This window comes from Equus quagga, chromosome 4 (assembly GCF_021613505.1).
Source record: "Equus quagga isolate Etosha38 chromosome 4, UCLA_HA_Equagga_1.0, whole genome shotgun sequence".
In the NCBI taxonomy this organism is placed as follows: Eukaryota; Metazoa; Chordata; class Mammalia; order Perissodactyla; family Equidae; genus Equus; species Equus quagga.
In genome coordinates, this window is record NC_060270.1 from 21,067,585 (window position 1) to 21,088,776 (window position 21,192).

The window sequence follows — 21,192 nt, forward strand, 5'->3', positions numbered from 1 at the left end:
AAAGAGGAGGATTTGTGGTGAATGTTAGCTCAGGGTTAATCTTCCTCAAAAAAAAAAAAAAAAGATTATTTGCATCTTATTGTTTTCTACTTTCAAATTTCTTAAAGTCTCTGCCATAGATAAGATTTTAATAGCTGTTACTTGTGTAAGAGCTATCTACACAGAAATGCAAATTGAGCAATAATTGCCAAGAGAAATTTAAAAAGTAGTTTAGTAAAGTTGTTTAACAAGAGAAATTAAGTAACTTTAATTGCCTTATAACAATTTTAATATTGCAAATAATTTAAGTATCTATAAGTTTAATGTCATGTTTTTCTAAAAGAGATACATCCAAATTTAAAAGGCTAGTTACTAAAACTATGAAAGCTATACTGAAATTCTATCATCAAGAAGTGAGAGCCTGACTACTTCTGCCCTAAAATTCTTCCGTTAGAAAGCAATGGTTAAATTATTACTAAGCTTAAGTAAATGTTTTTGGAATAAATGAAAGTATAGCTCTAGGAATATTAATACATTTAAAACTTAAAATTCTACGAAACGGTTGGTTTCTTTTAAACTTTTACTTTTGTGCTATTTTAATCCAGAAATTGAACTCTAGACTGAAGCTCACCTTTCCTTACTTGAAATTTATGTTTTAAAATTTGGAAGGGGAAAAAAAAAAAACCTATTAGTAAAACCTACAAATTCCCAGGTCTAGAACTTCCTAGACTGCTTCAACTTCAATCTATTTGAGAAATTTAGGGGATACTTGTCATTTATAAAATGAAAGTTAATGACCAAATCTTTAGATTTGAGAAGCCAAATATATCATTCAAAGGCAATAATATATTTATATTTTACCTTAATAATATTATTCTTTTCAGAATTATGTAATTCAGAATGTAATCATACAATGGAATCTATGCAGTCATTAAAAAATCACTTAGTTAAAACATACTTCTTCATGTGAGAAATACAATTAATTATTATTATTTTGTGTGAGGAAGATTAGCCCTGAGCTAACATCCACCACCAATCCTTCCCTTTTTGCTGAGGAAGATTGGCTCTGACCTAACATCCATGCCCATCTTCCTTTATTTTATATGTGGGACACCTGCGATAGCATGGCTTGACAAGCAGTGCATAGGTCTGTGCCCAGGATCTGAACCCAGGAACCCCAGGCCGCCAAAGCGGTGCGCATGAACTTAACCACCATGCCACTGGGCCAGCCCTGAAATACAATTAATAATTTAGTAAAAGTCTACAAAACAGATGGCATTTTTGTTCAAACATATATATATGCATAGAAAAGTATATCAAAATATTTATAGAAGTACATCATTGGTTTTTCTCTTTTGTTGGTATTTGTGAGTTTGTGCATGCTTTCTCAGTCTTCTGCACTGAGCATATAAAATTATAGCATAATCATTCAAAAAGTAATCACCATAAAAAAATACTACCTTCTCCAAACCTTCAGAAGACTCTCTCTTCTAAACAACTACACACTATGACTGATGGCAGAAATGCCAAAGGACAACACTGTGTCACTGAACCTACTATGTTTGTGAAATTCCTGGTAGAGTTTCTCCCAAAACGTTTTATTTTTCACCAGGTATCTAAAACCTGCACCAGATAATTCTTGAGGTTATTATAACTAGTAAGTTAAAGAAGAATTAAAATAAAAATCTTATATCTGAGAAATCCCTAACAGAATTTCTCTTTTTACAAATGCTTTGAACATCCAAGCATTTTCTTGATATTCAGAGATTAAGCGGCCTAACAAAATGTCGACTGATAATCCTATATATGAAATCAACCTCAGAAAGTTGTGTTCTTCATACTTAGAAATTGTTTTTCATGCATTCCAATTCCATTCTGTGCCCCTGCATACTACAACATAACAATAAAACAAAGTCCCTGCTCAGAAAGTTTATAAAATAACGACGCAAGTCCACCACATATAAAATTCATAAAGTTTGCTCTATAATTGTTCATTTTTTGCATAAACTCAAATTCAGAGAGAAGAGTATCTATTTTACTAAGGGTCAGCTGCTTCCAGATACTCTAGAGAAATCCCCCTGAGGTTTTCAAGGGAGAAAAGGAAAAGAGAGCAGAAAAGAACAGATTAACATGAATTCCCACTCTGGCCCCATCGCCGAGTGGTTGGGTTTGCGCACTCTGCTTTGGTGGCCCAGGGTTTAGCCGGTTCAGATCCTGGGTGCGGACATGGCACTGCTCGTTGGGCCATGCTGAGGCAGTGCCCCACATGTCACAACTAGAGGGACCCACAGTTGGAATGTACAACTGTGTACTGGGGCTGGGGTGAGGCGGGGAGGAAGCAGGGGAAAAAAAAGATTGACAACAGTTGTTAGCTCAGGTCCCAATCTTAAAAAAAAAAAAGAATTCCCTACTTACCATAAGGATTAAGAGCTCATGACTATTATCTCAAAAAAACTGAGAACTGAATTGGGCACCTCTGAGCACCTTTCATGGTTAGCAGTAAAGATAATATGTGTTTAAAATCTAAATTAATAACATTTAACTTTGAAAGCTAACCTACACAACTTCTGTTTTCTGATTTACAACTTAGATCAGGAAAACTGACCAGTTACATCAGAATTAGGTAGAAATTTTTATGTCAATGAAAGATTACAGATATTCAATATTTAAGGAAAAGATATATAGAATCAACAAGATTTAGAGCTCTATTAAACACACATACAAAACCCCCACAATGTTTATTAACCTCCATGCAATAAGATTTAGAGCTATACTACACACAGACATACACATCACAACACAATGTCTAATAACCTTAATATAATGTATAACTTCAGATCACCAAATGTGTGGTAAACTAGTGCTGATATTTCATCTATCCTGGGCAGCCATGCTTAAGACTGTAAAAGGCCAAGAAGCTGGATACCCCAAAGTGCCCTGTGATGCTAATTCCATTATCTCACATCACCTTCAAAACATCTATAGACAGTGATCTTGAAACCACATTTGAGTGATGACTGTGTTCCTTAAGGATAAATGCAAGATGACAAGATAACATATAAACGAAAAAAGTGTTTTGTTTCAGATTTGGTCTATTACTACAAATTGACCATAGACCAACTTACAACAAATAAGCCCTAATGAATATGAAGTCTTAAACCAGGAATAAAAAATCGACAATTTCCACTAAAATCTATTATATAAGCACAAACCAATAATAGCAGAAAACTGAATTACAAGGGCTGACAAAAAGTGGTGAAAAAAGCTCTACACTTAAAGGTTTATAAGATATGATGGCAAGCGTACGACATGGACTTATCACAGATGCCCACTTAGCCTCATGAGCAACTTCATTTCTATCACGTATGAATTAAAATTAATGACAATAAATCATCACAAAATTCTAAACTATAATCAGTAGACAAATGACACAATTCTAATAAGCCAAACATATATGACAAAGAATGGCAATATGCCCAGAGAATCATAGTTTGGCAAGCTCAAAAACATCAAGTGAAAGCCTGGGGATAGAAGAAAAGCTTAATGGTTGTACCAGAGCAACGGTCAGCAAACTATGTCCCAATCTCTGTTTCTGTAAGGCCTATGAACTACGAAGTGATTTTACAGATAATGATTTGCAATCAATTTGATGATAAGAAACATTAACTTTGAACTCCAATTAAGAGAAATGTTATAGTCGCCCCCCAAAAAAACTCCATTGTTCTAATTAGTAGACTTGTATTACCAAAAAATTGCACTCAATTGCTATTACAGTTTGAATTTCATCAATGAAAAATTTGTGGAAATTTATTTTCTCTTTTGTTATATAACTAATCTCTATAGATACTCGATTTGTGTTTTAGCCTACAAAGCCTAAAATATTTTATCTAGCCCTTTACAGAAAAAGTTTGCCAAACCCCTGTAATAGAACATTAATTTGAATAATTAATTTTAGAAAACACAGAGATCAAACTGTCTGAACTTAGATCTGAGTGTAGTGTGGGAATCAGGAAGGAAGCAGATCTGTTAAACAAAGGTTAGAGGTTCAATTGAAACTAAAAGATGGTTACCAGAAAAGACTGCAAATACCATAGAGGTCACAGGTGCAAAGCATAAGCAATTACATGGATAGTAAGGAAGATTCTTGATCACACAGTGGTTTTTTTCAACCACATACTGATATCTAGCAAAATCACTTTACCAAAAGTAATATTTTTATAGAAAAAAGTACAAGGATTTTAAAATAACTTAATCGTAGTTCTGCATAGAACTGGTAAAAGATACTGAGGAGCTACGGCTCAGCACAATAAAAATCAAATTCAAGCTGTCTGGATATAGTACAGGCTGGATCCCAAAGCAGAATCTAATGCTGGAAGTATTTAAGAAAACACTGAAAAACCATCTGTCAGCAATGTAACTAAGAAGATTCTTTTATTGGATGGAGGACTGGACTACATGACCTCCAAGGAGATATTCAACTTTACACTTCTATGAAATATTTGGAAAATCAAAAATGAAGCCCAAAAGACAGTAGGTAGTGTTGCTTTGGCCAAAGTGAAACCGTAGAATGAACCAATCTAGTGGTCTAAATATACAGACACTGGATTTTTTAAAAGGTGTAGGAGCTTAAGATCTCAAATATTAAAAACTTTTAAAAATTACATTTCAAAACTCAATTAAAATCTCAGCCCTACCATTCTTAAGAAACAACATTAATTCTAACATAATATTTTGAATCTAGTGTGGTTAATAAAGGTGTTGACAGGCCTAATAAATAAAATTACATTAAACCCATAAGTCAAAATTCTGTTTCTATCAGTGGTCTACTTGTAGAGAGAAATCTTCATTCTTTCGTATTATAAATATTTATATATGGAATAAATACAAGCATTTCCTATGCACTCAGCAGATTATTAGGAGAAGAGAGTACATGATTAGTGAAAATAGACACATTTTTATGCTTTTATTCAGTTTATATACATTTTAGTGATCTTATAACTTTTAAGTACTTTAAATAAGATACATCCCTTTCTTGCCTCAGATATCCAAAATAGCTCTTCCAGGATCAAACAACAGAAGAATAATTCAATTAGAAACCAAAAGGCTGGGTTCTCACACTACTTCTATAGCTGAACTTGCTATGTGATCTTGGAATACTTTCTCCATTTTTTAAGTTTTTAATGAGCGTGTATGTGTGATATGGATTCTTAGAATAGCAACAAAATTCCTTCCAGTTCAAAAATTCAGATTCAACTTTCTCACCTTGATTATTTCCACCAACTGATCCACGCCACTGTCCCCTGGAAATATTGGTTGTCCTAGCAACAGCTCAGCCAACACACAGCCTGCAGACCATACGTCTGAAGATAAAAGAAAACAAAGGCTTATTGATACTTTGTAGCTTTAGTTGCATGGAAAATTGCTTGTATGCATTTTCTAATTTTACTTTGACACAGAGTAAATATCACAAGCAAAAGATTGTATAATCGAAAACAGAGGGAAAAAAGCCATCAATCTATCCCTAACACATTTTTAAATTGAGTGTTAAACTTTAAGAGGAAACAAGGACAATAAGAGTATTCCAATAAAGGGTAAAGTTTATTTAATTATCAAATATCAGGTGTTCAAGTCTTTAACAAGCAAGACAGGATTACAGTACCAAAACATAAGGCCTGACTATCTACTTATCATACTTAAAAATAAATCAAAGCGACACAATGTCTACACATTAGCAGGTGCTCACAGAGCAGCAGCAAGCAAGGATTCAATCTCCTTACACAGTTTTAAGCCAACGTAGACTCTGAGAAAAATTTTAAGACTCTAAAGATTGTTTTCATGTTGTAATATGATTGACAGAAAAACGTGCTTTTTTTAAATGCAGACAGAGGTATATATTTTATTTCACAAATTATCAAATAGTTTACTTCTAAGTCAAAGTGGAAACCTCATTCCTGAGAGAAAACTTCAAAAATAATACAATAAATTTTAATAATTTTTAAATTTAATAAATTAAAAAATAATTTAAAGCATACATCCTGACTTACCCAAGACAGTCCTAGTTTAGATCAACTGTCCTGGGATAATTACTAATAGCATCCTCCTTCTCTCTTAAAAGTCTCACCAAATGGGAAGATAACTTAAATAGTCACTCTCATTTATAGCCCACCATTAAGACTTACTGCAAGGAAAAGTTAATTTTCAGTTTCTGGATGCCTGAGATTCCTGGGTTTTGTTTGAACCAACAATCAAATGCTTTAGGGAGATGAACATAATTAATTGCTGGGCTTTCCTATCTATCAGTAGGGAAGGAGAATAATAGTAAATGGCATAGGCACACCAAATAATTTAAGAAGTGTGATGTGGTGAGATGCACTATCGAGAAGCATTGGAAATCTCTGCTTCAGTGACTACTTTTTACTGACCTAGAAAAATAATGACACAAAATTAATACAAGAAATTCAAGTTGATTTTGTCCAGTTCCAAGCAATGATAATCAAGACACCTATTTTGCAAACACAGACCAAGAGCCCTCTTTGATATATTAAGAAATTGTTAAATGAAGCAAATATGAAAATTTGCTAGGAAATCTTTACTTCACTCAAAGCTACTAACTACTAACATACTAACTCAAAATCAAGTAGAAAAGACGTATCTCCTTATTAATGTAAATGCTTTATTTTGATCTAGGTTTAAAAATATCCCTTTACCTAGCTAATCAGATGGAAGGCAATATGCATCACTTCTTTCCTCTATAACACACAATAATTCACCTCAGAAGCCAAGCCTGGAAAAATTGCAGGGGAATAATTACACATTCACAAAAAAACCACAGGAAACACTTTCTTTGGCTGGATGCAGCTACAAATATAGGAGACAAGGAGTAAAACTTTAAGGAATACTATTGCTTAGTGATTGCCACAGAAGATTAATAATCAAAAGATTCTGGTGGCAACTATATTAGTGGTCTTCAATTAATGTTAACTCAGGCAAATTACTAAAACCAAGATATTTATTGTTCACTTTCTGGGAGATATTACAATCTCTTCTGTTTATTTCATAGGACAAATGGATGACACTCTCCAAACAGAATAAAAGAGAACTAAAAAGAAGGCACAAAATGTAAGTGCTCCGGCCCATTCAATTTTCCGGTTCTTTGGGGTTTAAGCCAAAATAGTATTCTGTTTCATACCTAACTCTAATTCACGGTAAAAATGATCTTTCAAGACCATCTTGTTTAACATACTCACTTCACAGATAAGGAAATTAAGGCACAACAGAAAGTTCCTGAATAGCAGAGGTAGGCCTGGAACAGAATATCAATTCCCAATCAAAATACCACTGTCTTGAAAAACTGCCTCACTGTCACAGAATAACTGCTTCTTCAAGAGTCTGTAAGCTCAATTCCTTGTCTTAAAGAAGCCATTTCTTCTCATTCTGCCATTTCTCAGTAAGTCGATACAATCAGAGCCATCAGCCTCAGCTCAGGTTATATCCAATTACGACAATAACCTAGCCAGAATCAGCTACTCTTTCACTTTAAACATCTTTGTTAAAAATATTTCTAAAATGCACATGTATCAGTACACTTCTAAATACCTTCGTTTTTGTCTGTTTACAAATCTTCCAGTCTTAAGAGCCAAGTATCCTAAGTCTAAAAAAGGGAGGCCAAATCTAGGATTGTTAGGGTTCAAAAGGCCCCAGCTGAATCAGCGGTATATGGTGAGTGCTAAGCCTAGAAAACCAGAATCTGGGTTTAGCCATGTAAAGGAGGCTACTGGAAAGCAGGTACTCATAACATCCACGGAATAGGTTCCTAATAGAGAAAACAGACTACACTACCCTTCTTTCATAAGAAGATTCCAAAGAACTGCTAGGCATGTGGACATTTATAAAAGTAACATACTCTTAAGAGGGTCAAAGGTTTATATAAACATGCCTTCATGGGTCAGATGATACAGTCATGATTTTTTAAAGAAGCAAATTGCATTTATTTTAGGTAACTCTGACACAACTCATTTCAGTATCTGGTATGCAGATGATCAGCACCATATAATTGAATAAAATATCAAGCAGTTGGAAAATCCAATGACATCTTCAGAGATAAAGGGGTGAAATGTGCTCTTGGGGAGAGTTAACAAACACCACAAAAAGAATAGCACCTTACATTTCTATAGTACTTTCATTAACATTTTATTTAATCCTCGGAGACATTCAGAAAGGTAGGCAGAACTGTTAGTAATCTCCACTTTACAGCTTAGTTAAGTAGTAATAAAGCTGGAACTCAAATCCAGTTCTACTTTAACCAAAATATCCTTTTCATAATTTCTCACTTGTCCCTTAACATATACAACACAGCTATGATGAAACTTCGAGCATTATATACATACATACACACACACACACACACACACACACACACACATTATTATACTCTATCCTCCAGTGCAGCTGGTCTCAAAGTATGGTCTGCAGAGCCCTAGGCCCCCTGGACCTTTTCAGAGGTTCTAAAGGGCAAAGTTCTGTTCTGTTTTTTTTTTTTTAAAGATTGGCACCTGAGCTAACATCTGTTGCCAATCTTCCTTTTTTTTCTCCCCTCTCTCCTTTTCGCCCAAAGCCTCCCCAGTACATAGTTGTATACACTAATTGTAGGTCCTTCTGGTTGCCTTATACAGGATGCTGCCTCAGCATGGCTTGACAAGTGGTGCTAGGTCTGCGCCCAGGACCCGAACTGGTGAAACCCTGGGCCACCCAAGCGGAGAGCATGAACTCAACCACCTGGCCACGGGGTCAGGCCCTGCAAAGTTATTTTCATAAGAATACTAAGATGTGATTTGCCTTTTTCACTCTCTTGACATTTGCACTGATGGTGGAAAAGAAATAGTGGGTAAGACTGTTGGCCCAGTGGCACAAATCAAAACGCTCTTTGGCATTTTGCCCTTTGGCAAAATAAAAGTGGTAATGTGATTCTGTTTAGAGGTCTTTGTTCATATCAGAGAATTTCTGCTTGTATCAAAAGACAAAAATTGTCCAAGTTCTAGTTTTTCTTAGTTTTCTGTTACTGTGATTTTTGGGGTTTTTTTTGTCAGTTTGTTTGCTTGGTATTTGTATCCTTTTGTTTCTGTTTCTGGACTAAGGAATTCTCTCCAGAAACAATACATAACTATAAAATAATTTCGACTTCTAATTGTACACCTAGCCTGAGGTTGCTCCTCCTTTCTTAGCTTCCTATTCATAACCAGCTGATCATACTCTCTATGTTCACTCCTACCAATGAGCTAAAATGGGTTAGAAGAGAAGGTCAATGAAGACTGAAGCAAAGTGTCTCTACTGAATTCCTTCTATCATTAAAGATCTTTCCTGAAGACTTCCACAGAATCAGTGGGTTTAGCCAGACTACTAATGAAAAGTCAGACTTCTTTTTTTTTGAGCTGACTTAAAATTAAATAACCAATTGAGACAGCACAGAAGAAATGTCAACAATATGGTCGGTCATCCTATTACTGTCAACATAAACTTAATGGATGCAAATTCTCCAACTGGTGATCAAGCTTAGAAACGAGTATTTCAGGGGAATTAAAAAGAAAAAAATATGATATATTTGAAATTTTAAGTTAAACAAATGGAATCATGCAATCATAAAGAAATAGCTTTATTATTCTAATAATCCAAGAAACCTAAAAGTAGACTAGTAAATGTATCAAATTCTAAAAGATGAAATTTTTAAAATTCTACATCTTTCTGCATATCAATCTTTAAAAAGAAACATGTTTTAGAGCATACTCATCTATATAGTTAAAGTGAAAGTATAGATAGTAATGCTAAACTGCTACAAACAAGACGCAATTAATATTATGTCACTATATTCAGATTTAGTACTTACCTATACTAGAGGTATAATCAGTGGCTCCAAAGATCAACTCTGGTGCCCGATAGTACCGAGAACAGATATACGAAACATTCGGTTCTCCTCGGACCAGCTGCTTTGCACTAATGAAAAAATAAAAAGCAGAAATTCTTTAAGCTAAATCTAAACCTTAAAAGAATCTAAACTGCTATCGTTCACAACACTAAATGTTTAGCTAAGATTCACATAATTCCAATCATACAACATGAAAAAGAAAATATGAACAAGAAAATATGAACCATAACTATCTCTGACAAAAGAAACTTTTAATTTTAACATAACATTCCGAAAACAGAACAGCAATTTTTAAAGAATGCATTTATCAACTGTCACCTAAGAAAAGAAGACATAAAAGGTCACAAAAGGATAAATGCTACATCTCTTCTGATCCTCTGTTCCTTGAATTCCACCTCTAAAATACAAAGAAGGAAGGAGAGAAAAGTGAGAGGTACCTCTGCCCACCAAAAAGCATAGTAGTAGATTGTAAAAACGAATACTTCTTACCCAAAATGTTTTTTTAAAAGGATAAGAAATTGGCCACTTTCTTCCAATTTGACTTCTGACTCATAGAGTGAATATCTTACAGACCCAATCTACTTTACTTTCCACCATCTCCAGACAATTTATTAACTGTCTAAACATTCATTACTCAACAAAAGACAGGCCCTCTCCCCTTCAGGGCAGAGACAATTCATAGCCTGTGAACTCTAACTCTGCTGTCATAAGTTTAATTACATGCTCTCTTAATCTAACCTTCCTTCCAAAATACTTTGCGGCTCGTATTTTAAACATCAAAGTAAATTAAAATTAGTTTCTTTTAAGTTGTCTCCCAAGATAACTTGAAGACACACGAAATAAACTGTTGTAGAAGCTAACCACTTTGACATACAATAAGAGCAAAGATAAATACAGAAAATAAGTACAAACAACAAAATCAAAATAGTAAACAACTAACAAGAATGGGTAAGAAAATTTTGAGGTAAAAGTACAGGAAAATCAGAGTATAGATGGATGAAAGCAGTCGCAAGGGTTTGGGCTCTTTTATTCCATTTATTTCTGGCCAATTATAACTCTGACCTTAACCTGTTCTTCCTTCTTCTCAAGTTTTGAAGGTGGGAGGCAGTTTATTTTCTACCATTCTCCCCAAGTACTGACACACAGTAACCATCTCATAAATTAATAAATATTAATCCCTGTCTTTTGGCTGCATGAAAATTAACACTTTTTCAGCATAACTGATAAAAGCTTTCTACCTTATAAAGGATTTTCTTATGAACAAGACAGATTCCACTTATATCAGAAAAGTCACTGTAAGATACAGAAGGTAATATTGGAAATTCTGCAGCCTATAGATTTCTTCACTACTTGATGAAGTTCTCTTTTTACTCATCAGGTGAGCCTAGCTGTAACTTGTTGCCCTTTGAGGGTTAAGGGCATCCAATATAGTGGTCACATTCAGTCCTAAGAGAGCCCAGCTAGCCCTTCACTTACTTCCAGGCCCTTATTTCATCCAGTAAAGAATTACTAACTAGAGAATAATACTCTTTTTGTTCAAGTCACTACCAATCTTGCACTAAGAATCTAAAGTGTATCCCAAACTCTACTTGCCCAAACCAGCTGTTAAAAACAAAAAAGGCAGCTTTGTTATCAGAGCTATTAAAAATGAGCTATTACCATACAAGTAAAATCACTATTTCAAATTTACTAGAACAAACTGATTTCTATGTCCCAAGAGAATGGTCCATAGCAACAGTGTTTTGACACTATGTTGACAACAGAAACTCTACTAAACTTGATGTCTCATAGCCCTAAACCAGTCAGTCACTCTCAGTGGGGAAGACATCCTATAACAACAACATTCATCTGATTTGGACAGCTTGTACTACAGATAATAAATAGTAATACTTTGTTTCAAGCATCAAATAAGAGTTTTGATTTAACATCCTTCGTCCTTTCTTATGTCGAAGGGACAGAGTTACAGCCTGCAAAATGAACTGGATCCTGTGATAGGTGTTTGAAATTAGGAAACTGAAAAAGGGGATGGTCTGAAAGAGGACACCCTTGTGAGACTAAGCAGCATTAACTCAAGAGAGCAGATGTGCTTGTTTTTTAAAGACTCCCTCTCAAAGAGACAGCCTGCGGAAAACATATCCTATATTAAATCTAAAATTTAAACTGTGCCCTGATATAAAAGAACTACAAATAAGGAGGAATACAAATATTAGCAGATGTGGGTCATTATCTATAAAGAGCTCAGTTAAAAAGTAAGAATTTGCGAGAAGGATTAAAAAAAATAGAATCCAAGTTATGTGGAGATGTCTCAGGGACTGAAGGGAGGAGATTACTGTAGGTGATTACACCAGAGAGGAAGCAGAAGGCTAACTGCCTGAGTTACATGGAAACATAGGCCTGACTTCACGATGAAAAGTTAGATCAGAGAGGCACAAGATGCTGACTATTGTAGGGACGGAAAGAATGAAGTCTTGTTACACAATAAATTAACAAGGTATGAGTTTAAGAAAGCAGAAAGCACATTGGAATTTGCAGGAAAAAAGGAAGAATAAGAGACTACATTATAGAGAAAAAGGAACAAAACACTCCTACCAGACTTTTTACCCCATCTCTAAATTGACGTTAACTCTGAAGTTAGAAAGACACACAGTAGGGGCCAGCCCCATGGCCGAGTGGTTAAGTTTCACGTGCGCCGCTTCAGTGGCTCAGGTTTTTGCCGGTTTGAATCCTGGGTGCAGACATGGCACTGCTCATTAAGCCATGCTGAGGCGGCATCCCACATGCCACCACTAGAAGGACCCACAACTAAAAATACACAACTATGTACCAGGGGGCTTTGGGAGAAAAAGGGGAAAAAAAATACTAAAAAAAAAAAAAAAAAAAAAGATACATGGTAATGTATAATACTCAATATTTCAAAATAAGTAGTTCTTACTGAAAAAGGAATACATACGCATTACAAAAATTCAAACAATACAAAAGTATTATCAATGGAAAAGTAAGTCTCCCAGCTACATTATACATACTTCCAGTCTCCTTTCCTAGGAGTAATGTTACAGGTTTATTAAATATCATTCCAGAAATAAGCCATGCTAATCTGTATACATGTGGCCATACTCTGTGTTTTTAAAACACAAAAGAAAATATACTATATATACAATCTTGACCTTGCTTTTTTAATTTAATATTTGTTAGAGGCCATTCTTTTTCAATTCATGGAGAGCTATCTCAATCTTTTTCACAGCTGCGCATATTACACTCTATGTGTATGTATCATAATTTATCTGTCATTTTCCTGATGGACATTTATAAATAATGCTATGACAAAAATATCTGTATATACTCTATTTTGTAAATGTGTATTTCTAAGGAACTAATTCCTAGGAGTCAAACTGCTTGATGAAAGACTATACACATTTATAATTCTGACAGAATTTACCAACATTACCCTCACAAGAAACTGTACTAGTTTATACTCCCTGAATAAGCACTACAGTACTTTTAGACTGACATTGTAAAAAGAACATATTTTAAAAGAGCATATGTGGGGAGGGTGCGGTAGGAGAGGAGAGAAGGAAGGGAGAAGAAAAGAGAGCTAGCTTACCTTCCAAAGTCACAGAGTTTTAAGACAGCTGTATCAGGATCCAACAAGAGGTTCTGTGGTTTAATATCCCGATGGCAGATTCCAAAGGAATGGATATAAGCTAAACTTCGGAACAGTTGATACATATACAACTGGAATAAATAATAAAAATTAATTGAATACTTTTATTCCAAACAAATCAGAATCCTTAAGCAGTAAATAAAGTAACATTTTCAGAACAGAACAGGTGAAATGCTGGGGATTGTTGGCACTCAATCTTTAACAAGTTTCATGTCATTTCTACATTAATTAGCTAAAATTTCATTAACCACATGTTATATTTGTACCATCCCTTAATAATTTAAAAAAGGAAATTTTATAATGAGCTTTATAATTTTTTTTTCACTAACATCTCACCACAAGCCTGCAAAGATGAGCTTTTTTTTTTTTTAACACAGATAAAAAGCTCAGAGAGGTATTCTGAATCAGGTGACTAAATAAGTAACAATGTTTAGACTAAAAGCCAAGTCATCTCTTCTAAGTTCATCATTCTTTAAAAGTATTTGCAGTTTCCTCTTTAGAATATTTTTCTGAGAAGTCAGCCCCAGAGATTACTGATACAAAGACCTAGAAAAACTCACATGTGGACTGAGAAAATCTACAATCAATGATCTATCAAGACAGTAGTAACCTTGTTAATAGCATCACCACTCTTCCTGTTAATATTCTTCAGAGATAGGTAGACTTTAAAATGCCATTTAAAAATAGATCCTAGCTGACTACTGACATCAATTTAAAAGAATATTCCAATTTTATTTTAAAGAAAGATACACTGAGAAACTGGATCTGCATGGAAGAAAGAATCAGACTCTTCACTAGGTAAGAGAGGGCCTTCATGAAGAAAGCAAGTCAAACCTTCTGTTCATCCCAAAATCAGTGTTCCAGTTCACTTTTAAATTTTTCTGACTACTCACCTTCTGACCTCTACCCAAAAGGTATATATACCATGGAAAGAATTTTTGAAACGATTCAAACCAAAGATTCCAGTGTCTTGGTAAAAAACAACAACAAAAACAGCTAAAGGACAGATACAGCACTGACATAAGGCATCATCTTTAGAGGCTACTGCTAAGACTTAGTTAATTAAAGTTAACATGAGACCTACTTTTCTTTAACAAGCATGATGAAAACTGCAGACAGTTGAATTTTGGTGCATCCTTAACGTTATATTGAACTAAAGCTGGAAAAGCTTGAGTCTTCTTTAAAATGAAGCACGATATAAAACGTACAGATAAGATCTTCAATAAGGTCAGCATTTTGCCACCCAAATTAGAATTAAGGAATTTAGGTATTCCTGTAATTTTTTTAAAGCTTCATAATTCTATTACTGCATCACTGTTCATAGTATCACTCTTCAAGTCCTACAGCTCACTCTCAGAGTTCTAAGAGTTTAATTCACTACCACTAAGAAAATAAGCCCCCATAAGAAATTGAGTTCATAGGCATTAATTTACATTTTACTAACTGTGTCAGGGCATTAATTTTAGGTCAGCAAGAATCAGTGGGGAAAAATGTTTTCTTTGCCAAAAATTCTTGAGAGTTTAAATGAGGTTAAGGTGTCTTTTTATTGTATTCATTCATCTGAAAGATTTACTCTATCTCCATTCTCTTCACTTAATCTTTTGGAAAGTCAAGATAAAGAATGAAATATGCAATTTTATATCTCTTTTTTTGTTGTTCGACTCTGTAAAAGCATACTTACAGCAAAACTGAGAGGCTTTCTACAGTAGAAAGACAGCAATAACAGTAACAAGAAAAACAACTTATTATGTACCAGGCACTATTCTAAGTGCTTCGGATGTATGATGTAATAGGACTACTATTATTTCCTATTTTACATATAAAACAACTGAGGCACAGAGGTTAAGCAATCTGTCCAATACCATGTAATTACTATTCTCTAGTGGCTTGGGTTAGTATACCTCTCAACTATAATTTCTTTATTTCAACATATTAAATAAAAATGCAAAAATGTAATCATTAAATAGCTTGATCACTAAGTAAAAGACTAGAATGATAAACTCAGAAACTCAGAGATACTTAGCACATTTTGAAATCTGAGATTTAATATGTACTAGTGTGTTTTGTTTTTTCTTGTTGTTGCGGAAGATTAGCCCTGAGCTAACTGCTGCCAATCCTCCTCTTTTTGGTGAGGAAGACTGGCCCTGAGCTAACATCTTCCCATCTTCCTCCACTTCATATGTGGGACGCCTACCACAGCATGGCGTACCAAGTGGTGCCATGTCCGCACCCAGGATCTGAACCGGCAAACCCTGGGCTGCCGAAGCGGAACGTGTGAACTTAACCGCTGCACCACGGGGCCGGCTGCATGTACTAGTGTGTTTTACTCATTTGTTTAATTCTTTCAATCATTCTGTGAGATATACATTTATCCTCATTTTTACAGTAGAGGTAATTGAGGTCCAATGAACAGTTTGAACACAGTTACAAAATTATCAAATCTAACTCAAGTCCAATGTCCTTTCCTTTGTGCTACTAAACCTGTTTAAAACAAATGACAGAATAACAGTTTTGTTTATGATTCACAAAAATGCATCCAGCTCTCTTGTGTACTCAGACTCTATCTTTAAACATGTCCTTCCTTTCAATTAAAAAAAAATTCAAGTTTACAACAATGATTTGCCAGGCATCTGTTTTAGAGTTGTATTTTAAAATGCACTTAGTTATAAAAGATGTTCATTAGAAAAGCAAAGGTTTTCAAAGCTTTTTAACTTATATATTAATTATCATTAATTACAAAATGACCCGTACTATAAATGGGGTGAAGAAAGAGGTTTGAAGCAGTAAGGTCACAGAATATATTCAACTCCTCCAGAAAAAGTAGAAGTCAAGAATCACAAAGAACTGCAGCTGCCATTTTGATAATATGGATGCCAAACAAGTGCTTATTAGATGGCGAAGTCCATGAAGGCAAGAGTTACACATGTGTGTATCACTTTTATTTCTCTCTCCCAAGCCAAGATTTTTCACAAAAAAAATACTTTTTATAAAACTATGTAGAATAAATATGTGAACGAGATCAACTTATCAATTCCAGACAATGTTTTATCTTTTCAGACCCTTAAATGTAAGAACAGATTTGTGTCCTCAAAGAATAATGTCCACGGCCAGTAATGCTGACTCTGGAAGGGCTGTGGTTATACAAAAGAACCATCCTTTTTTTCCACAAGGGGATAATGGGAGTGCTAGATCTTTCTTTGTATGCCAACTTCAATGTGCATAATAATCTTTTCCTTTTTAACCCATAGGATGCCAGAGATCATGTTCAAATATATACTGTCAAAAATACAGAAAGAGATGTGCACAAGGCTCTTCACTACAATGTTATCTGTAATAGCCCAAAACAAACAAACAAATAAACCTGAAAAACAATATATCCATTAACAGGCAACCAGTTGAATAAATTAGGATACAGCCAGCCATACAATAGATTAATACGCAGCTATAAAAAGAAAAGCAAAATATCTATCTCCAACTGTATCTTATCCATCCACCCATCTATCCATCCATCCATCCATCTTAATACAGAGTGATCTCTAGGGTATGTTTTTCATTAAAAAAGCAAGGTAGAGGAAAAATGTATACATTATGTAACATTTACATAAAAGAATGTAGGGAGGATAAAATAACTATATACATATGCTTATTAAAAAAAATTGTAGAATGGGGCTGGCCTGGTGGCATAGTGGTTAAGTTACGTGCTCCACTTCGGCAGCTCAGGGTTTGCAGGTTCGGATCCCAGGCACAGACCTACACACTGCTCATCAAGCCATGCTGTGGTGCCACTCCACATACAAAACAGAGGAAGACTGGCACAGATGTTAACTCAGCGACAATCTTCCTCAAGCAAAAGGAGGAAGATTGGCAATACATGTTAGGTCAGGGCCAATCTTCCTTACCAAAAAAAGTCATAGAAGAAACTATAAAAAATGTTAAATATTTAACTCTGGAGGAGGGAAGGAATGAGGTAGATAGAACAGAAATAAAAGTTAAACTTATTTGACTATCTATACTTTGTTTTGCAGATTTTACTTTGGAACCACGTAAATATTTTGTATTAATTTTTGTTTTGTTTTGCTTTTTGTGAGGCAATGATTGGCCCCAAGATAACATCTGTGCCAATCTTCCTACATTTTGCAGGTGGGATGTGACCACAGCATGACTTGATGAGTGGTGTGTAGGTCCATGCCCAGGATCTGAACTTGCGAACCCTGGGCTGCAAAAGCAGAGCGCTTGAACTTAACCACTACGTCACAGGGCTGGCCCCATATTTTATATTAATTTTGATGTAAAATTAAAACACAACTTATAATAAAAGCAAAATGAAATAAAGCCTAATGATGTATAATCACATAGAGAGGAATTAGTCAAAGTTTCTGTAAAACAAAGAAATTTGATTGTTCACTCCTAACGGAATTATACATAACATGGGGCTAAAGAGAGCTGCAAAAAGATCTGAAATTATTTTCAGTTGATAGTGGTAGTGTTAGTATTGTTATCTTAAGACTTTTGTATGTAGAGTGTGGGACAGAACAACTCAGTAATTATATTATTACAAAATGGAATTTTTAGTGTAAGAGAAATAGAGATGTAAGATTGTTAAGCCCTCCAATTTTTAATTAGAAATATCAATATGAACTCACAGTATATTTATCTCTGGGGTTAAAAAAAGATGCATTTTGGGGCTGCCCCCGTGGCCGAGTGGTTAAGTTCGCACGCTCCGCTGCAGGCGGCCCAGTGTTTCGTTGGTTCGAATCCTGGGCACGGACATGGCACTGCTCATCAGGCCACGCTGAGGCAGCGTCCCACATACCACAACTAGAAGGACCCACAACGAAGAATATACAACTATGTACTGGGAGGCTTTGGGGAGAAAAAGGAAAAAAATAAAAAATCTTTAAAAAAAAATAAAAGGAGCATTTTATCTTTCAAAAAATTACCCACATATTTCCTAGCTCTGTCCACTAAAAAGACTCAGAAATAATAACCAACCTTGTGGCAATTAGCACCCCTAGCATCCAGACTTTGGTCTCTAAACACTGTTTCCCACTAAAACAATAAAGTCTCCTTGAAGAAAAGGCTGACTCCAGCCTGGGGAAGAAACGCATAAGATGAACCCAGAACACTGTCATACCAGAAAGCAAGTAAGTTATCAACTATTATTAAGACTCATGCAAGAAGCTTTAAAACAAAGACACAAAAACAACAACAAAATACCTCATTGGTCACCTTTGGAACATACTATGGAACCAACTAAATTATAAATTTTGGTAAATAAAGAGAAATAATCAAATATATATCCTGTCTTTTTTATATAAACTGTACCTCAAGGTAACCAAACAGTTGACATGAAAGTTTCTATCTATGGAACTATTCCAGCTTACAAATTAAGAAGAAATAATAATATTAGAATATGAACATTTTGTGACTCTTGATGAATTAATGGACTTAGGCAATGATCATCAATGGTTACAAGCTTCACAAAAAGAAAGACAGTATTTCCTTGCTTAGGAAAGCACTCAATACTACATATGAAGTAGTCCTAACTCCTATAAAAATACATCTAATCACCAATTTACAGGAAATACAGAGGACAAAGGAACATGTTTATAATACTACAGTAATCCAGTCAGCAAAATCCAGACCAAAAAACTACAGGTCAAATGACCTAGCTTCTTTAACAACAAAAAGTTTGAGAGAGAGAGAGAACCTATAGATTAAAAGAACCATTAGAGGCACATCAGCCAGTTATAATATATGGACCTTAACTGGATCCCATTTCAAACAAAGAAACTTAAAAATGTATAAGACGTATTAGGAATCTAAACAGTAACTAGATATTTAATGATACTAATGAAATATTATTTATTGATATAGGTAAGACAATGGTAGCCAGCCCCGGCAGTCTAGTGGTTAAGATTCAGCACTCTCACCACCGTGGCTTGGGCTTGCTTCCCGGTCAGGGAACAAAACCACCTGTCTGTCAGTTGTCATACTGTGCTGGCTATGTGTTGCTGTGATGCTGAAAGCTATGCTACCATTATTTCAAATACCAGCAGGGTCACCCATGGTGGACAGGTTTCAGCGGAGCTTCTGGACTAAGAAAGACTAGGAAGTAGGACCTGACCACCACTTTTAAAAAAACTAGCCATGAAAACCCTGTGAACAGCAGCAGAGCATTATCTGATACAGCACTGGAAGCTGAAAGGATAACACAAAAGACCGAGCAGGTTCCGTCTGCTGTACACAGGGTCACTAGGAGTCAAAATCAACTGGATGGCACCAACAACAAAAAAGACAATGGTATTGTAATTATGTTTTTTTTAAAAAGTCCCTATCTTTTATACATATATACTGAAATACTTGCAGATGAAAATAATATCAGTGATTTGCTTCAAAATAAAGGAAGTGGGGAGTAGAGAGTGGTATAGATGAAATAAGCGTGGCCATGAACTGATAATTGTTAAAGATGTGTGATGGGTACATGGGGGGGGGGTCACTATTCTATTTTCTCTACTTTTATTTATATTTAAAATCTTCAATAATAAAAATAAATTTTTAGGGTGACTAAAGAAAAGGTCCTGAGATAAAACTTCTGCAGACAGATATAGGAAAAGAAAATAATTTGGCACATTTCACGTTAAGAGGTGGTGGAAACATAGGTATTGCTTAGTAAATCTCTGCTAATAACTAAGTAAATTTGTAGGGTAGATTCAACAGCAGTATTACTACATCCTTCTTTTCCAAGAAAATTTTGCCAAATCAAAACAATATGATACTTCCAGCCTCTTATTCACTTTCATAACAGTATTTTTTTGTTTTATAGTTATTTGTGTCGTTTTTTCCTTCTTATTAGAGGAAGAATAAAACATTTTATTATGCTTCATATTATTCTGCAATCATTTAGCATTTACTTGCTGAATTACAGAATTGGAACAAAAACACGTCTTATTGAATGTCCACAACATGTCACCTTTTGATCTAGGGTTAAGATCTTTTATTACTTTTATTTTACAGTACCAAAAATGTTTTCTCACAAGTTAAGTTCATCTTATAGACCAAGAAGGCTATAGTGTGAGTATGAAAGAAATACGTACAATTTTACCAACATGGAAGCTAAGTAGTGAACGGATCAGTAACTTGCCCAAAAGCAGTGAACTCAGTAGCAAAGTTGGGAGTCAAAACTAATCTTCAGGAAGGAACTAAACGTAGGGTTGTAGGGTTTCTTCTACTTCATAAACGTGCCAGGGATTTGTACTGGCAAAAATAAGAGCAACAGTAGGTAGAATGAAACGATCACCATTCTAAACTAAGGAGCTCAAAGATTATTCTAGATTTAGGAAATTTAAAGGGATATATTATTGTGCTGGTTATCTTGAATAGTACTTGTTATTCTAACACCATAAAAAAGCACAAAAGTAAATTTATAGCTGAAAAACTGCCTTTTAGTTCCTACTATCATCCATTTAGCCACAACCTCAACCATGTTTTGATAAGCCCAAATAAAATTAAACTGGAATCAGATTTTTTAATTCCTAGCACTGAATTCAATAGGAATCCTGGACTCCTTGCCAAAATCATCTAGCTTCCAAAGTCCTACTTTGGTATCCACTTTATTATTACAGAGTTTAAA

The 21,192-nt window shown here is 34.8% G+C and overlaps 1 protein-coding gene across 4 annotated transcripts in view; it reads right to left on the reverse strand.

The window, feature by feature from the left end:
* Window positions 1–21,192, reverse strand: part of GSK3B (glycogen synthase kinase 3 beta) — a 205,978-nt gene that overhangs the window by 59,171 nt on the left and 125,615 nt on the right. For all 4 annotated transcript variants that reach the window (XM_046659775.1, XM_046659773.1, XM_046659774.1 and 1 more), the window contains exons 5-7: window positions 13,500–13,630; window positions 9,860–9,966; window positions 5,242–5,339 (exon numbers count right to left, since the gene is read on the reverse strand). In XM_046659775.1, coding sequence (XP_046515731.1) covers window positions 5,242–5,339; window positions 9,860–9,966; window positions 13,500–13,630 — 336 coding nt within the window. The remainder of the gene's footprint in view (window positions 1–5,241; window positions 5,340–9,859; window positions 9,967–13,499; window positions 13,631–21,192) is intronic.